This window comes from Vigna radiata, chromosome 3, assembly GCF_000741045.1.
Source record: "Vigna radiata var. radiata cultivar VC1973A chromosome 3, Vradiata_ver6, whole genome shotgun sequence".
Classification (NCBI taxonomy): Eukaryota; Viridiplantae; Streptophyta; class Magnoliopsida; order Fabales; family Fabaceae; genus Vigna; species Vigna radiata.
The window spans coordinates 5,461,213-5,479,616 of NC_028353.1; the positions used below are offsets into that span (position 1 = coordinate 5,461,213).

Consider the following 18,404-nt stretch of genomic DNA (forward strand, 5'->3'; position numbering starts at 1 on the left):
ATTTCAAAAACTAACTACCAATCTACTTGCTAAATCCTTGTGAATATGATAACTCTCATTCAATTTAACTACAATTTATTTGATGCATTTACCAATAGGTCACTTAACTAAATAAATTTTTTAAGACTTGATATTGTGTTATGTTAGTGATTTTAAGACTTCATCTCTATGGATAAAATACCTTGTTTTCTTTTTAAGGAATAGTAATAGGAAAACAGTCTGATGATTAGACAAAACTAACTTCTCACATTTTTTTTCTTCTTATTTTACATATTTTCTGTTGTTTTTCTTTACTTTGGTTGATGTTGTTATTATACTATTATTTTTTTTCATAAGGTTTCTATTATTATAATAACAATTGTTGTATTACTGATTAAACGCTACGAATATTTCATTATCTATTTTAAGTGAAACCCCTCCTTTAATAATATATTTAAGTGAAATCACTCCTGTAATTTTAATAGTATAATAATTAATATTGATTAATTAAGGGAGTTAAAGAGTAAGACCAAACTACGTCTTTTAATATAAATTTGTAATATAACAATTTATTGCATTAAAATTGATTTTGTTAAAATTATTTTAAGTGATAAAAAAAGCTCATAGTTAATTTGAAACCGACTTTGGCAAAAGTGAATGGGCCAGGCCGGAGCATTTCGAGGGGCCCAGCAAAAGTCAGCCCAGAGCCCGTAAAGGTTTTTATGTCTAAAACTTAAATGAATCAAACTAAATTCAAAGAAGGAACTAGTTTGTTCCCACATTGCGAAGTTTCCTTCTCTCTGAAATTTCGAGGGTTTCTGTTAATTCTTCGTTTGGTGGATCAGCAATTCGGGAGCAGTTAGCCATGTTCAGATTCTGGTAATTCTTCTCTGCTCCCCTGAAACTCCAATTCGTTAAATTTTATCTACGTGCATCTCTCTTGGTTTAGATTAACGGAAAGAAATTGAAGGGGGAAAGGGATGCGATTAAATAGTTAATGTCCATTTTTTGAATTGAGAGCTCATTCCAATTGATTCCATGTTTTCAGCCATTTTTTCCGAACCGAAGAGTGATAAAAATGGATATTTCTTTCTCTGTTTCTTAGAAATTTATTGTTTTCTCCTTTAATTTCTTCAACCCTCCACCCTGCAAACTCCGTCGGAGGAGACCATGGATAGACAGCGAGTACTTTATTTTCCCACATGGCTCCATTAGGATTGCACGCCATTTCCTTAAGATTAGATTACATTAATTTGTTTTTCTTTAGCTATGAAGTAGAACAAGGATAATGATAATAAACTGAATTTCCAGCGTGATAGTGGTTAATAGCATATAAGAATTTCTGTCTTCCAATTATGCGCAGGGGATCACAAGAGCAACAATCACAGGATGGTTCCTCGCAGTCACAGTCGTGGTATCCACCATCAGTGGTAAGTTCACCAAGTTCGTCTAGGCCTGCTACACCGTCGGGATCTTCTTCTTCATTACCGCAAAGGCCTTCTTCTCATGTTCCACCCTCCGAAGCCGCTGGAATCATTGCTGTTTTGAAGGACAAGAGGTTTGAGTTTTCACAGTTTATTTGCTATTCATAATCGTGTTCTATCTGATTTTTCAGATGAAAAATAGTTGGAGGGGTGTTCTTAGTTGGACAACTAGTATTTTCTAGTTACTTTGAAGTTGTGAACTGTTCCTGCTTTTGAATATGCTGATCTTAATTGTTTTTTCTTCTCATTATAAATTGCAGTGTTGATGAGTTGCGGAAGCTTTTATCTGACAAAGATGCATACCAGCAGTTTTTACATTCGCTTGATCAGGTCAAGATTCAAACTAATGTAAGTTTCATATCTTCACTCCAATTTCTAGTGGTTTTTTATTGAATTCACTGTAGTGCCACGGCCTTGGGTGCCTGGTCCTGGCTTTTTTCACTTCCACCCTAATGAAAATTTTCATTTGGTCTATTGATAAGTGGTTTGAAAAGGTTGGGGGCTGTCCATAGTTTACTTAAAAACGATTTTCTTTTCGATGTTCTAATTTTGCAATCAATACTTCAGAATTTTTGTTCCTTTGTACTACACTAAGATGGAGTTCAGTTGCATGCAGCATTTCTCGGTGTCTGAGAGTGTGAATATTACTGATGTACTTGTTAAACTCTTGAGTTAACTCTTAAGCTATTATAGAGTACTATTCTAGGTAAAAAAAATGAGTTAACTTCCTATCAAACACTTTTTTGGGAAAACTTTGGTGAACTCGTGTAAACTCTCAAACAGTGTTTTACCTGACTCAAATGATTTAAAGAATAATTGAAATAAAAACAATTTCCTCATCAATTAGATATTTTAATTTGATACCCGAGACTACACAATGCTTTAAGTATCATGTCAATAATTAAAAATGAAAGCTGATGGCCCAAAGTCAAAACATGTTTTGTCTTGCAAATAAGGCACAGATTGCTAAAGTAAAAGTAGATACTAAACTGTTATTTAGGTTAGTATTTTCTAATCCGCTAGATGCAACCGTACCTGAGTGGAACAAAAGTTAGAACTGCAGTTTGGCTCAATTTTCCTACTCCACTCACTGTTTTCTGCCATTTTGACCAAAAACCTTCACGCCTAAGCGATGACCCTTGCGGACTGAGGCCTTGGAGTACTTCTCCAGATTGTGATTGTTGCTTTCAAGTCCAATTCATGCCCCAAAATGATTTGTTCTTCAATTTGTATTACCAGCTTCTTGACTCGAATTATTTTCATTGTATTGAGAATTGTGTCATACTGATAAGCATGATTAAACGTGCTGATTATAAAGCTTAACATCTGATGACAGTTGATCTTCTTCCTACGCAAGTCCAACTTTTTCGATAACTCTTAGAATTTTACGATTTTACACATTAGAAGAGATTGAAGAATCCTGAACCGCAGTCATGTTTGGGTTGGTGGATTGTGTCCAAATGCATAAGTATGGTAGGATTTTGTGACTTGGCTAACTCAGGAAGTAGACGTAAAATAGCAGCATGGTAGAGCTGTGTAGTCAATAATTCATTTAAATGAAAATCAGCCTAAACTCATAAACCCATCAGAGATTAAACCTGGTCTTAATTGTCACGCTGCATTTAAAATGGGTTCTGTGTGATTGTTAGATGTGAAATTTGACTCTTGTAATTGGGTGTGATTCCATTCTTTTGCCACTGGATGCATTTGTTGTTGTTACTGGGTGTTTCTGCCATTGCCTCTTCCTGAAACCTTAATTCCGTTGTTTCGGAATGGCCTTAATCTTGTTTATGCGCTTTCAACTGGTGGTGCTGTAGATAGGTTTGAATATAATTTTCTTATTTAATTGAATATTCTTCAAACGTGTTGCCAAAAAGTGTGGTAAGTGACTTGTATCTAATTATTTATTTAATGAAAATGAAAAAGAAATATTAACATTTTCTATCTGACCAATATTTATGTTACTGTAAGACAGATGTCTTTAAATTCGTAAGTTTTCTTTTTAATAGTTTAAATATGAATACTCTATTGTTTTATGTTAAATCAAGGGTTGATTGTTCAGTCAAAATGCTCCTAAAAAATTTTAGAAAAATTAAAATTTTGCATGTTTTGAAGGGTATGTAATTTAAAAGATAAGATACAAAACGAAAAAAAAATAATAAATGTAATAGTGATGTGGGATATTGACTTTTTATTTTGGCTTATTGACCTGATCAGCTGAAAGATGAACTTTGCAAGGAGAATTTGCAGCTTGCAGGTGAGATATTTAACTTTTTTTATTTGATATGTTGCCATTAAATGGTCGGCCTGCTGTTAAATTGTTGTAGAGCCTAAACTATTGCCTTCTACAGAGGAAAATCTTCAAAAGGAGCCTCGTATCATGGAACTTAGGAATCAAGTAAGAACACAATCCTATTATTAGTTTGATTTTTCTTTCGAACAATTGCTGATTATTAAAGTTACTTCTTCCTCCTATGGAAACAGTGTAGAATAATTCGGACAACTGAGTTAGCTGCCGCTAAAGAGAAACTAAATGAGCTTGAGAAGCAGAAAGAAGAAATGTTGAAACTGAATTCACCATCGTCTCTTGTCCAGAGGATTCAAGGTGCGACTTAAAATTGTAGTTTGCAACAATAGTTTTGGTTATATCAATTTTATTACTATTGAGACAAAGGGTAGGTCTATATATGATAAACCATATAATATTTGCAGAGTCTGCGAATAAGACTGAAGAGGAATCTGACAATCTACACCAGCATTTCCTTGACGGAGAGATCGATCTTGGGGGTTTCTTGCAAAAGTACAAGAAGCTACGTACCACTTACCACAAAAAGACTCTCATACATCTTGCTGCTAAAACATCAACTGTATGAGCGCCAATTAAAATATTAAGAAAGTAACTTGTATTGGCAAGTACATATTTGATTTTTGATTCATTATTGTCAATAGTTGATATTGGTAAAGGATACTTGCCACCTATTATACAAAGTTGCGGTCGCTGGGATACAGCAATCTACTATTAATGAGATTCTTCGTATATGTACAGCCTGTGATTGTTCATTCCAGTCACATTCTCGAGTGGTTTCAACGCCAGAGATGAGGTATGTACTCGTATGCAGACCTTCAACACTATTTGTATGAACTCAGTACATGCCAAGATCACCATCGCTGATATAGGATTTTACTGTTGTGTTGTAAAATATAAAACGAATTCTCGTATTCTTTGGGAGCAACTACAAGTTTATCAGAAACTATTTTATGTTAAGCCCTTGCCAACATTTTTCCCGATTCTTCATTTTCATTCTTTTTGTTATGATGGATACACCAAGATGAGAAAACAAAAGGAAAGAGCCTTCAATAAAGTTGTGATTGTGAAATTTATTTTGGACATGAGAAATGCTCATTTTATATTTGTACGAAGGAGCACAAATAATTTTTTTCGCCGTTGTCATCAAATTTTAGGTTGAGATACACATCTGTTGCAAAAGTAAATAAGTGATAAACAATAATAATAATTTGTATTGAAATTAAGCAGAGTGAGTGTGGCCATTAATTAGTAGTAGCCTCCTGGACCGTGGTGATCTTGAGGTTCAGAGTCAGAGACCTCAGTGTCTGGTTTATCGCACATAGGAGTGGTGTAATAAAAATGGTTGAGCATGTATTTGATGAAACTGCGATACATTGATGTAGGATTGTTGAGCTTGACACCAGACTTTCCACCACCGAAGTCAGTGGGGATGTTGCAAACGTTATCTGGAGAAGACACCAACCTCACGGAGCATCGTTTTGTATCCAATTCCTTGCCATAGACATACTTTTTCACACTCAAGCCGTATTGCCCTAACTCATCTGTTGTGTCACTTGTATAGTACACAACCCTGCTTCTCTTGTCCATGCATGTTAGGGACACCTTAACTCCTGTCAGTACATGCGGTAAATATGAATATGAATATGCGATGTAGGAAAATATTAGAATGATATTTGCCACAATACCTTTCATAGGTCTGTCACCATTAACCCATTCGTTCCAGCCCTGGGTGCAGTCCTGGCACATCACTTTTCCACCCACGTAAATCACTGCTGATTCATCCAAAGCTGAGGAGCAACCCACCAGCAGTGAGGTAATAATGATCATCAAAGCTCTTGGAAATCCCATCTCTTCCTCTCTCTCTCTTTTGATTCATAGGGATATATGGCTGAAAGAAGTAAATATATATAACAAGCCATGTGGTTGAATTTTTGACAAAAGTGGAAGGGCACTACTACACTATCCGCTTATGACGTGCACCCCACTACCCTACTGCAACATTAATTTATCATATGAACTGATTATCATATTGATTAAGGCTAAACATTTTCCATTTTCTATTTATTTATAGAAATGGAGTAAAATTGACGAGTCTAGTTAGGATTATTGCTTTGTTTTATGTTTTAAAATTTAGAAAATGAAGATGAAACTTATGTATGACCATCTACAGAGACGAATTTAATACCTTGGGAAACGGATTGACAAAGAATAATTTATTAGGGACAGAGATTGTTACAGCACTTAGACGATGATTAAAGTCAAGTGATGAATGAGTTGATACGTCATCCATTGATATAAGATTCAAATACAAAGAAAACTCATTCTCTTTCATAGATGCTCTGACTTCATTTAATAATATCCAAGTTTTTTTTTTTGAAGAAGTTTCTTTAATAACTTTTTTTTTTTTACAATGTATACATGAGAGGTTGTGATTGGTTCGTTTCAAATAATTTTTTAAAATAAATTTAAACAGACCAATAAAATGATGACATATGTCCTATTGTCAAAAAGTTGTTAAAAAAGAGTTGTTAAAATATCATAGTGCAAAATTTTTTTACAATAAGATAATATGACTATTTATAGGAGAAATGTTATTTGTTTCTTGTCTTCCATTATTCATGCCCCTATTTCTTATTAGACTTAATAAACCTAAATAAAAAAAAAATAGTATTGGTACATACTTTTACAAATGAAAAAATACAATAAAAATAAACTTTTAATTTCTGAAACTTACACTTAAACTTTAATCTATTAGCAAACATTTTATTTATTTAAGCTTTAAAACTAATTAAGATATTTCCCGTGTACTCCAAGTAAGGCCGCCGTGATATGTTATAGTAAAATTAAAAAAGAAAGAAAAACACTCTAGACTACTTTTAGCACCGATGGAAAACCAAAATTATTTATATGTATAAATAAAGAGATTGCATATTTTTGTGTTTTCACCTTCGTTATACTGTTTTATCCTTTAATTAGAACTAGTCATTAGTATCCTTTAATTATTCTCTAAATTACCAAAACTTTATTTTTTTAATAACTCTATAAATCGCTTAATATGTATATTTTTTCATATCATCATATCAAATTAGTTGTATTAAACTTTTGAAAGATAATAATCATAATTACTTTCACCATCAACCACGCCACTATGTTAGGAGCAACCTTATATTATCTTCTATGTCTGCATTCGTCTTCATTTGACGGCACCCCTTCCTCTTCATATTATTAATTATGCCTTCGGTAAATTTTTATAATAATTATTGTTCATCATGTTAAAAATAACTTTTATGGTTTGCGAATACAAAAAGTTATTTATCGACATTTATCAAATATCAATTAAACTTCAAAAACACGAATTTAATTTAAACAAATTGGTGTTTAGGACAGAATTATGATTATGGATACATTAAATGATCAATTACACTTATCCAACACAAAAACACATTACGTGATAAATAAAAATAGGTGGAGCAGGTTGCATGGAAGGAATGCATGCACGATGTAGCTTACAACCAAAATAAGGAATAGATTGTTTGCATGGTGAAAGAAAGAAGTCGATGCCAATATCTCTATTAATTCCATTCCATGCATCGTAAAACAAAACCAAATAGATACAACATCAAAGAACCTTGTACCTGTCCAATTCCAGCCACAATAACCTGCGTGTTCCACCGGAAGAAGGGAGGAGAACGAGGAAAACACCACCACCAGGTTTCCTCCTCTCTCTTCCAATATCATACATACGTAAACTTACCCTAAGCTAAAACCTTCAACAATGAAGATCCTCCAGAAAGATTTCGCCATCAATCAAACCGGAACTGCGAAGCTCATGGCTGAAGAACCCGACGACGTGTGGGTCCTCTACAACCTCATCCTCCCCGGTGACGTCGTTTCAGCCGACACCACGCGCAAGGTTCACCACGATTCCTCCACCAAGAAAAACACAGCATCACGTGTCAAGCTCACCCTCCACCTCAAAGTCACGTGCCGAGACTTCCACAAAGACTCCTCCACCCTCCGCCTCCAAGGCCGCAACCTCCACCACAACCAACACGTCGCCGCAGGCTCCTTCCACACCCTCTCCCTCGAACCCAACAAACCCTTCCTCCTCCGGAAAAATCTCTGGCAAAACGACGCCGTCCAAACCCTCAACGACACCACCCGAAAAGAACGTACCAAATCAAATTCCACTTCCATTCCCGACCTTGCTGTCGTTCTTTTCCACCCGCACCGCGCCGAGATCCACCTCGTCGCAGAAGGAGACAATACGCACTGCACCAAGGTCGAAGCCTGTCCCAACTCCAGGAAAAACGGAAAAGTTTCTTCGTCCGTGTTTTTCCGCCGAGTGTTGGCGGCTTTGGTGAAGCGCGTGGATTTCAAGGTTTTGAGGGGCGTTGTGGTGACGAGCGAGGAGTTTCGTGCGTTTGTGGTGTCGGAAGCGAGGAAGATGGGGATACGGTGGATCGAGGATAACAAGACGAGCGTGGCGGTCGTGGAGGATGGTGATAGTTTGGAGAAAGTTTTGAGTGATCCGGCGGTGACGGGGTTGGTGAAGGACAGCAGGGTTATGGCGTTTAGGGAGTTGTGGGAGATGGTGTGCAACGATTCGGGCCGCGCGTGTTATGGAGCCGAGGAGGTGGAGCGTGCGAAAGAAATGAAAGCGATTGAGACACTTTTGATTACTGATGATCTTTACAGGAACGAGGAAGTTGGTACGAGGCAGAGGTACGATGGTCTGGTGAAATCGGTGAAAGACGGTGGAGGAAAGGCTTTGGTGTATTCGCCGATGCATGTTTCGGCGTCGCAACTCTCGCAGCTCACCGGCGTTGCCGCCATTCTCCGGTTTCCTTTGCCTGATCTCGAAGTCCAAGATTGAAATGGTGCTAAATAATTTACTGTTTTAAGAAACAGGGTTGTGTTGTACAGATTAACTAGTTATAATTAATTTGTTGGTTTAATTTGGTTAGTTGTCGATTAACTAGTTAATTAATCTGGTGCTGAAGTCAGGGGAAAGTGGATTGTCCAAGTTACGTGTAATGATTTGGGTTTGTGTGGTGTGTATGTAATCACGTGTTGTATTTGTTGTTTACTTTGTGATCAGAAACTAGGAATGCATGTCAGTTCAAAAATAATTTTATTTTAGTATGAATAAATGACCAAGTCTTTTATTTTACCATTTAAATTAAAAAAAGAAAAGCAATCAAATATCACCACATTCTTGGTTGGATTAGATCCGACCTACATGCAAACAGATGTCAAATTTAAACCTAATTGAAGCACGCAAGCTGATCCTGAAACAAAGAATAATTTGTGAGGTTGTATGTGTATTATCCTGTTCCTTCTAATTAATGATATATTGCGTGAAATATGTTTTTAACGTGAAATTTTAATTTCTTGATATTTGAAATTTTGATATATTTTATTTTTCAAATTTTAAAAATAATAAATATAGTTTTTTTTTTAAATTAATAATATCTTAGACTGACGTTTAAACTAAAGTTTGTTTTGTTAAATTGATATAAACAATTTAAAAGCTATTTTGAAAAGTATTGAATATGTCAAAAAAAATTTCATGTAATTGAATTGGAAATATTATATTTTTTATTGTTAAAGTTTAGAACCAAATTATGTCAAATTAAAAATATATTTAATCTGATATATTTTGAGATTCTTGGTAAGATAAACTCAAAGCTATCATAATAAAGAAAAATGATATTTTAATACCAATTTTTGACACCATTTTGATACTGTACACATGTCAAAATGTGGTTGGACGATTTAAAATTTAAAAAAACTGACATAAGGACATATTTGAAAGAGAAAAACCAAAATTTCTTTTTTAATTTGAAATCATTCAACCACATTTTAACACGTATGTAGTATCAAAATAGTGTTAAAAAATTAGTGTTAAAATATCATTTTTCTTCTTTACCAAAAAACTTAAGAATCGCATATTCAAATTATGAAGAAGAATTAGTAAAAAGAAAATGCTTCATTTACCTTTTTTATGGTGTAATTTGATATCTTGAATGATGAGAAAGTTAGATAGAAACAAAAAAAATTGAACAACTTATATGGTAGAAGAAGATCCGTAAACTTTCTCATCATTCAATATTTATTAATAAAGGAAAAATATTTTTAATAATTTTTTTTAACAATTATCTCACGATGTATATGTTATAATTTATGATTAATTTGTTTTAAATATTTTTTTAAAATAAATTTAAATAAATAAATAAAATAATGATACGTGTCCTATCTAATGTCAACAAGTTGTTAAAAAATATTATTAAAATATCATCACTCATTAATTAATATGAAAGTGAAAAGTGTTTGATATAAGTCACAAGCAACGTAACATTATAGTCAATATAGTATTCTTAACGCGGACAAAAGTATATCAGCAAAAGAAATAATGCTTTTCAAAGCAACTAGTAGTGAAAATAGGAAAAACTATTTTTATTAGTGACTATGATTAGTTTGTTTTAAATATTTTTTTAAATATAAATTTAAATAAATTAAGTATTAAATAAGTTGTCATAAAAGTATTATCAAAATATTATTATCCGTGAAAATATGCATTGAGTCACATGATTTGAAGAAGAAAATTTTTGGTTTCCAAAAATATTACCAGTATTTGGAAGTTGAGGGATTAACATGGCCACATGAGTTGTTGCATAATTATGAATAATCAGAAAAGTAATAGAAAAAGGGAAAATAAAGAAGAAAGGAAAAACAGAAGATAGTCCAAGAGTTCAGAGCAGGAGGCAGTGGCAGTGCCACAGTTTTGCCGTGACAGTGCGTTACAACGGATATCCTTTCTTTCTTGGGTTCTGTTCCCTTCAATTTTCACCACATACAATAACCTATAACTAAACAAACATGCTTTTTTACAAAAATCTCACATCACCAACTTCGGTAATACAATAACAACTTACTCATTCTGTAACCAGGCTCATCAATATTTCACTATACTGTTATTTCATATATTTTAGAGATAAAATTATTTTAACAAAAGTTAACTTTTATGTTTAAAAAAAAAGAAAATAATAATAAAAAATAATGTCAAATGATAATATAAAAAACTGTTCCATATTAAATTTATATCTAACGTCACTTTCGATCTTTTTCCAATCTTGGTAATTGCCATGCTCTATAAATAACGTTTATTTTAATTTTATTTTAAAATAAATAACGTTTATTTGAAGATATAAAAGAAATAGAAATCATATGTTAACATAATATTATATGCATGAATAGGTATCATATACGAACATGCTTATTAGTAAATTATTGTAATTGAGATGACGATAATTATATTAGAAAATACAATTTAAAAAGTACACTGATAATAAATTCTATTAATTTTGGTTAATTTGCACTCTTATTATGAATAATGTATAATATAATATTATATTCGAGTTAAGACTTAACAAGTGAGAGAAAAGAGACCGGGTCTTTTACTCTCTCTCTTTATTGTTCGTCTCTGTAGAAGACTCAATGCACCAACTCCGTCGTGGTGGTCGCGATTGAAAGGAAGAAGAAAAAGAAGGCAGACAAAAAATGCGGGCCTCCGTTTGCCTGTGGCTCGCGTTAGCTACCGTCGCGTTGTCTGCGGCGCTGGTGCACGGCGGTTTGACGGGGACATTTCTTCCTCTGGAACGGGCCATTCCTCTGAACCAACGAGTGGAGTTAGAGTCGCTGAGAGCTCGAGACAGAGCACGCCACAGTCGAATCTTGCAAGGTGTCTTTGGTGGCGTTGTCGACTTCGCCGTCCAGGGAACCTCCGATCCTTACTTCGTTGGGTACGGGTAATTCTTTTTTTTCGCCTCCTTTCAAATTTCCCCGTGTATTTTTTCTTCTTCTTAATATTCCATTTTTTGTTATGCATTTTCTGTTTACCGTATTTGCAAGAAGAAGAAAGAAAGAGGAATAGCCGTAACGGATAGAGTATTTATTTGAGATCATTGTTTTATATTATGATAATGATATTAACGGCTAAGAAGTTTGAAACAGCATATCGCATGTACTTTTGAAGCTTGGGGCTAATCTTGGTTTCCTTGCTCAGGCTCTATTTCACGAAAGTGAAGTTGGGATCGCCTGCGAAAGAGTTTTACGTTCAGATTGATACTGGAAGTGACATATTGTGGCTGAATTGCATGACTTGCAGTAATTGTCCTCAATCTAGTGGGTTAGGGGTGAGAATTTATGCTTTTAGCTGTTGTCATTTAATTTGACATTTATTTTTGTGGATGAGAGTGTAATCATTTGACCTCTTCTTGGTGTTTTTGTATGCACACTACAGATTCAGCTGGATTTCTTTGACACGGCCGGCTCATCCACTGCTGCGTTTGTTTCCTGCGCTGATCCAATATGTTCTTATGCGGTTCGAACTGCGACAAGTGAATGCTCTTCTCAGGCTGATCATTGCAGCTACACTTTTCAGTATGGGGATGGAAGTGGGACAACTGGTTATTATGTTTCTGATACGATGTATTTTGACACAGTCGTGGGACAGGAATTGGTTTCTAACTCTTCATCTACCATCGTTTTTGGGTGAGTCCTTATGTTTTTGTGGATAGTCATGTCATGAGTGAGTTTGGGAACGTATAAAGATCAGAGCTTGATCGTAGGGGTCAGAGGAGCGTAGTTTTTGTGTGTGAAGATTATGTTCTGAGCTTAGTAGCAAACATTGTAATTAAATTATTATTACTGATAATATAATACTGTGGATCAGGGCAACACTAACTGCATAAAAATATTGCCAGAAGGTAATTTTTTTTAAAGGGAGAGAAAAGGTAACACAATATGGGCTGTTTATTTTGAGGTTGTTCACTGTTTTACGTCCTCTTTCTGCTGTGATAGTTTGCACACTTACTCCCTTGTTTATGCTAAGATGGATATTGAGTTTAAATGAACCTTTTGGGATTATTGTTTGGAAACAGGTGTAGCACCTACCAGTCTGGGGATTTGACCAAAACAGATAAAGCAGTTGATGGAATTTTTGGGTTTGGTCCTGGTGCTCTATCTGTTATATCACAATTGTCATCACAGGGTCTGACACCCAAAGCGTTCTCTCATTGCCTAAAAGGACAAGACAATGGAGGAGGTGTGTTAGTTCTCGGTGAAATTTTGGAGCCAAGTATGGTTTATAGCCCACTTGTCCCATCACAGTATGTTCTCTCTTCTGCATTCTTTTTCCAAGTTTACTTTATTCTGTTGGTGGACATGTTTTTTTTTTCTTAATACGAAAGTACAAGTACTATTCATTTCCTAGAAAATTATGAAACTAGGTATTTGCATTATTGTTAAAGATTAATTAGTTTGGTTTGGATGGTAGGTAGGAAGTTGAGTTGAGTTGAACTCAACTGGAGTTAAGAAAAAGCAACCATTGTGGGTGTGTTTGTATTTTAGTTCGAACACCTGAATCAACTTTCGATTTCCATCGAATACCGTTCCTGCAAGTTTGACATGTTTTTAGATCCAGTTAGAAATAAAATTCACCTCTAACTCTAGTCGACTTAAAAACTATGATGAGTTGCTTTTGTATCAACTCCAATTGAGTTCAACTCAATAAAATTTTCTAACGAAAATCTAAACACGTACTAGCTTTTAATTCAACTGCAGTTTGAGGTGAATTTTGTTTCTATCTAGAGGTGAAAAAAAGTGCCAAACATGTTTACACAACATTCAGTGGAAGATGAAAGTTGGTTTGGGTCTCCCAACTGGTATCCAAACACACCCTTAATGGTAGACAGTTATGAGCTAATTATTCTTGAATTTACCATACCAGTTTGCTAGTTACATTACAATTTGTGTACAACAAAACATAAAATTAGCACTGCTAGTTGACATCTTGAAAAAGTTAGCCAAATAATGGTTGTTTTGTACCCCTAGCTAACACGAAGTTTCTGATTTTTGTTGTTGTGAGGACTGCTCATAAAATTGTCATCTTTTATCCTTGATTGTAATTTTCTGAAGGGTAATGTACTTCTTTTTCGTTGCTTTTAGCCAAATATGTTAATTTTGGCCAGTATTCTAGTTATAAAAACATTGGGTTTTAAGTTTTTATATTTAAGTTCATGCCTTTAGCGGAGAAGGTGAAAACTTTGTTGGTTTCCCTATGTGATATTATTGTGTAGGGCTCAGCCCTCTCCTTTCCAAGACAGTTTATTTTCATGGAGCTCACAGTTAGGTGCCATACCCTTGTTTAATGAGCATGACTCAACGTGAAAGTGGAAACCTGTTTTCAGTTTTTGGGGGTTTTAAACCTCACATTATGAACTGTTTATTCAGCAAAAATTGTAATAAAAACGACTATAAATGATAGTACACAACAATATTTTTTAATTTAATGAAATAAGCTTTTGAATTGAACATAATATGCGATATTGCTTACTCAGTTACCAAATTAGCAGCAGTTCTGTGTGGTAGTCTCAAGATCAGTCCCTGCAACGTTGAAATAATTCTTGGCCTGTGGAAGCTTTGTCCTGCGAGAGTACTTGGTTGTTAGATTTGGGATGTCCATGGACAAAAATGAATTCTATATCTATCAGTATATTGCTGTGTTCTATGTCTTACTTTTTATTTGGCTAATTCGTTGGTGAAATTTCAGGCCTCATTACAACTTAAATCTTCAGAGCATTGCTGTTAATGGTCAAATTCTCCCAATTGATTCAGATGTATTTGCGACAGCTAATAATCGAGGAACTATAGTTGACACTGGAACGACATTGACATACCTTGTTCAAGAAGCATACAATCCTTTTGTCGATGCTGTGAGTTTACTTTTACTTTAAATTTGTGGCACTACAGTGTGCTGTAGACAATTTCTGTTGTTTTATTCTCCAGATATACTTCTGAGTACATAAAATCTGACATTGCCCGCTACCCTAACAGGAAGTTCCTTCTGTCTAAACCAGAAGATTAGGCTGTTCGTTTGAGGTTGTCCTCCGTTTTCAGTAGGTCCCTAGTTAACTGAATGATCAATCTCCAAGGATGGTTTTAGGATCTATATGATAAGTCTATGAGAGGCTATTTACATGACCAGTTACCAATTTCATAACACGAGAGATGTTTAAATATCTGCAAAACCCTGTCTTTTATGCGAAAACAGGGGAGTTGCTGCAACTTCTCCCTCAAACTTTATTATTAGAGTGAGTATGAAGATGATAATTTCATAGGAAACTTTTCAACTTTTGTTACTATCATATATTAGTGTAGACCCTTGCCACAGATGAAGTTATAAAGAGGCTTATAAAGTTACGCCGTTGTGGTAAGAGAGGTTGAGTCACGAGTGTCCGTAAAGTGAACTTTGTTATGGAATTTGATCCTCAGAAATGCTTTCTAGACAAATTGTTTATGTAGATTGGATTATGTAGTTTTATTACTTTATTACCTACTAAGTCCCAAACACAATACTTTATTACCTACTAAGTCCCTACTAGTCTACCTTATGAACCTTATCCACACAGTTGCCTTGTATCATTAACAGTCATGTCATTTCTGACTGCCGTATACAGCTGGCAAGTCCACATTAACTGATGGCTATCAGCATCATGTGTTGACTATGCCACATCAGCATACAGCCAACCCACTTATGTGATTGCCATGTCACTTATTGGTGGCCACCTCACTTATTTCTGTGTCATCTGTTGACCCGTCACATTTCCATTTGTTGTAGATTATTGGCTTTGACAAAGTTGACTATAACCTTGGTCCCACATCGACTAGAGATAGGGTCAATTTAGAGTATATAAGTAGACGTAAATCTTACCTTACAAGTCGGTTTTGTAAGGTTGAGTTAGACTTAAAATCCATTTCTTAACCGCTTCCGATCACCTTTTGGTTTTAATTCCCTTCAAAATGCATTTTTTCAAACTTCAAAACTTGCCTGAGATTTTTATTAATTGTGGTTTTTGTGTTAGGGCTTTTGTTAACAAAATCTAGTATCCACCTAACAAGTTCGAACGATTACACCAAATCTTGATTCCATGATACATGCGCATGTTATTAAATGAAAAGACTACTGTTACTGTAGTTGTGTTATCAGATGTAATATGATCTGTAAATATAATACTCTCCTATAGGGAGATGTTTCAATATGCATTCTATGCTGAAAAATGTAAATTTCTTGTTACAATTTTTTGCCTCAAAAACGTGTTGAAGAGAGGCAAACGAATTCTTGAGCATATTTATCATGCATTTAATTTTTTTAAGAAATCGTATATCATGTGCTGATGTTGAGTATCCAAACGAATGTGTAGATAACTGCTGCTGTGTCACAGTTCTACAAACCTATTATTTCAAAAGGAAACCAGTGTTATCTGGTATCAAACAGGTTACTTCAATTTAAAGTCAACTTTTTAACAAAGATCTTTCAATTCTTTCGTCGTAATAATTTTTTGTCCTATTATAGTTTGAGGATCTGATTTGAATTTGTGCTTATTCAGCGTAGGTGATATATTTCCTCAAGTCAGTTTAAACTTCATGGGTGGGGCATCTATGATTTTAGATCCAGAACATTACCTTATGCATTATGGTTTCCTTGTAAGTATGTCTATTTTTAGTTTGGTCACGTTATTGCCTCTTCTATCTTTTAGTAATTGTATTGAAATGCGTGTCACTAATAACAGGCTGATGTACGCTACCTTGATTTCACAGGATGGTGCTGCAATGTGGTGCATTGGCTTCCAAAGAACGGACCAGAGATTCACCATTTTAGGAGGTTAGAAGCTAGAAAAGTTATCTAAACAGAGTCAAATCTGCATGGAATTTGAAGAAAAACTCAATTTTCAAAATTGATTATAAAATGGGCTCTTTAGTTAGCAGCATAGAAAATCTTTATTGATAAATGTCTTGTATTCGATGCTAGTAAACTCTATTACGTAATTTGAGAATTGTTTTGGTAGGCTGAATATGAGATTAGAAAAACTGAAAACACATGGTAAGGTGTTTCACAAAGAACCTTAATCGGTTATTTTCAGTAAACATTCAAATGGAATTTTAGAATACGATAAAAATGGGTAGATTCTGTCTTGTCATTAAAAGTTTTATCGTACTTATTGTGTCAATTATACATGAAATTATTTGGCTAGCAAGTGGATCAACCAAGTCTTTTGGGTTCTTTTGCAGATCTTGTCCTAAAAGATAAGATATTTGTATACGACTTAGCTAATCAACGAATTGGATGGGCCAACTATGACTGTAAGCTCGCTAAAGTAACTGAATCTTTCTGCATGTATGGTATTTTTACTTTGTCATAATCTTGAGTTGGTGGTCAGGTTCCTTGGCGGTAAACGTCTCTATGGCTACGAGCAAGAGCAAAGATGCATACATCAACAATTCAGGACCCATGAGTGTGAGCTGCCCCCACATAGGCACTTTCTCCAAGTTGCTAGCATCAGGCATTGCTGCTTTCCTTGTGCACATAGTTTTCATGGATTTCCCAGTTTTGTAAAGCGCTACCACGAGTCAAAGATAATTTTTTGAAGCTTACATGGGTTGGCTGATGTTTTATTTATTGTCAGCATGCCCTTACGTCGAAACGGGAGGTGGTTGCTGTTTTCTGCGCGGTATTTAATTTTGTTGGCATCTTTGTAAATTGGTTTACCACTTGAGTACATGGGAATATTTATAAACTACTCTGACTGCATAAAACAGTTTACTTGTGAGATTTTCCGGTAAGGATATGGGAATATCATATTCTTGGAATTGTGCTCTTATTGTCATCAATGGATTAATGTGTGCACCGTGCAGCAACAAGTTGTCAAACCAATGTAAAGAAAGACGAACAGTATTTCTTCTAATAGGTTGTTGGTTATCTGATATTCTATTCCTAAATAACAGTTGATTGTAGATATATAATGTGTCTATAATAATTTATTTATCGTTGCTGTCAGAGAGAGATTGAGAGAAAATGACGGACAACTAAGACTTTATACGTGTTATGTATCCTCTTAATATGTTTATTATTTGACATGCATATTAGATTGGATTAGGTTATTCTTTCAAACAACTACAAACATTCGATTTGAGTAACTTTTTCTTACATTAATGGATGATGAAAAGAGACTACAAAACGACTAAAACAGAAGGTATTTGGTAGTAACTGTGTAATTTAATACAGGAGAGGGAAATAAAATAAAGGAAAATGATATTTTATCACGATTTTTTGACACCATTTTGACACTGTACACGTGTCAAAATGTGGTTGGACGATTTCAAATTAAAAAAACAAACTTTGGTTTTTCTTTTCCAAATATACCCCTGTCTCAACTTTTTTAATTTGAAATTGTCCAATCACATTTTGACACATATACAGTGTCAAAATGGTGTCAAAAAATGATGTTAAAATATCATTTTCCTAAAATAAAATCGTTTGGCATGGAGGTTATTTCTGTTTCCTTTGTTGCGATCCGTGCATATTTGAAACAGTCTCCTCATTTTCCTCATTCCTCAACGCTCGTACGTCCGTCTCTTTCTTTCCTTTTTTCTTCTACACGCGCCCATCGCCTCTCTTCCAACACAATTCCACCAATTTTCTTTCATATCACATTCTAACGTCCCCAACTCTTTCCTCCTAAACCTAAAAATATACCATATTTCTAAACTACACACATAACTATATATCT

At 34.6% G+C, this 18,404-nt stretch overlaps 4 protein-coding genes across 6 annotated transcripts; 3 read left to right on the forward strand and 1 right to left on the reverse strand.

The window, feature by feature from the left end:
• Window positions 1-723: 723 nt before the first annotated feature.
• LOC106758001 (vacuolar protein-sorting-associated protein 37 homolog 1) lies at window positions 724-5,462 on the forward strand. Of its 2 annotated transcripts, XR_002667354.1 has the most exons (8): window positions 724-858; window positions 1,343-1,537; window positions 1,724-1,811; window positions 3,681-3,720; window positions 3,815-3,861; window positions 3,948-4,068; window positions 4,176-4,564; window positions 5,154-5,462. XR_002667354.1 is itself a non-coding variant. In XM_014640884.2 (7 exons), the coding sequence occupies exons 1-7, from the start codon at window positions 845-847 to the stop codon at window positions 4,334-4,336; spliced, it is 666 nt and encodes a 221-aa protein (XP_014496370.1). In that variant the 5' UTR covers window positions 724-844; the 3' UTR covers window positions 4,337-4,728. The 2 variants fall into 2 exon arrangements, 1 of the variants encoding a protein (XP_014496370.1); XM_014640884.2 differs by lacking the exon at window positions 5,154-5,462 and having other exon boundaries at window positions 4,176-4,728.
• On the reverse strand, window positions 4,845-6,128 carry LOC106758002 (pistil-specific extensin-like protein). The gene is made up of 2 exons (XM_014640885.2): window positions 5,457-6,128; window positions 4,845-5,381 (listed from the first exon to the last, which is right to left on the reverse strand). Exons 1-2 carry the CDS (start codon window positions 5,617-5,619, stop codon window positions 5,017-5,019), a joined length of 528 nt encoding a protein of 175 aa, XP_014496371.1. The 5' UTR covers window positions 5,620-6,128; the 3' UTR covers window positions 4,845-5,016.
• An 888-nt stretch (window positions 6,129-7,016) lies between these two features.
• LOC106757353 (protein PELOTA 1-like) lies at window positions 7,017-8,942 on the forward strand. The gene has a single exon (XM_014640004.2). It carries the CDS (start codon window positions 7,547-7,549, stop codon window positions 8,645-8,647), a length of 1,101 nt encoding a protein of 366 aa, XP_014495490.1. The 5' UTR covers window positions 7,017-7,546; the 3' UTR covers window positions 8,648-8,942.
• A 2,265-nt stretch (window positions 8,943-11,207) lies between these two features.
• LOC106756772 (aspartic proteinase-like protein 2) lies at window positions 11,208-17,632 on the forward strand. 2 transcript variants are annotated; one of them, XM_014639350.2, is made up of 10 exons: window positions 11,208-11,582; window positions 11,840-11,969; window positions 12,077-12,327; window positions 12,717-12,944; window positions 14,387-14,549; window positions 16,038-16,111; window positions 16,224-16,320; window positions 16,435-16,498; window positions 16,906-16,977; window positions 17,055-17,632. In XM_014639350.2, the coding sequence occupies exons 1-10, from the start codon at window positions 11,335-11,337 to the stop codon at window positions 17,228-17,230; spliced, it is 1,503 nt and encodes a 500-aa protein (XP_014494836.1). In that variant the 5' UTR covers window positions 11,208-11,334; the 3' UTR covers window positions 17,231-17,632. The 2 variants fall into 2 exon arrangements, with proteins under 2 accessions (XP_014494836.1, XP_014494837.1); XM_014639351.2 differs by having other exon boundaries at window positions 11,208-11,576.
• Window positions 17,633-18,404: the final 772 nt, after the last annotated feature.

Coding starts and splice junctions, on each gene's coding strand:
- LOC106758001 (XM_014640884.2), top strand. Junction 1,538..1,723: donor GCTGTTTTGAAGGACAAGAG/GTTTGAGTTTTC, acceptor TATAAATTGCAG/TGTTGATGAGTTGCGGAAGC. Junction 3,721..3,814: donor GGAGAATTTGCAGCTTGCAG/GTGAGATATTTA, acceptor TGCCTTCTACAG/AGGAAAATCTTCAAAAGGAG.
- LOC106758002 (XM_014640885.2), bottom strand. CDS start 5,619: ATGGGATTTCCAAGAGCTTTGATGATCATTATTACCTCACTGCTGGTG. Junction 5,382..5,456: donor TGGTGACAGACCTATGAAAG/GTATTGTGGCAA, acceptor ATGTACTGACAG/GAGTTAAGGTGTCCCTAACA.
- LOC106757353 (XM_014640004.2), top strand. CDS start 7,547: ATGAAGATCCTCCAGAAAGATTTCGCCATCAATCAAACCGGAACTGCG.
- LOC106756772 (XM_014639350.2), top strand. CDS start 11,335: ATGCGGGCCTCCGTTTGCCTGTGGCTCGCGTTAGCTACCGTCGCGTTG. Junction 11,583..11,839: donor CCTTACTTCGTTGGGTACGG/GTAATTCTTTTT, acceptor TTCCTTGCTCAG/GCTCTATTTCACGAAAGTGA. Junction 16,112..16,223: donor TGTTATCTGGTATCAAACAG/GTTACTTCAATT, acceptor GTGCTTATTCAG/CGTAGGTGATATATTTCCTC.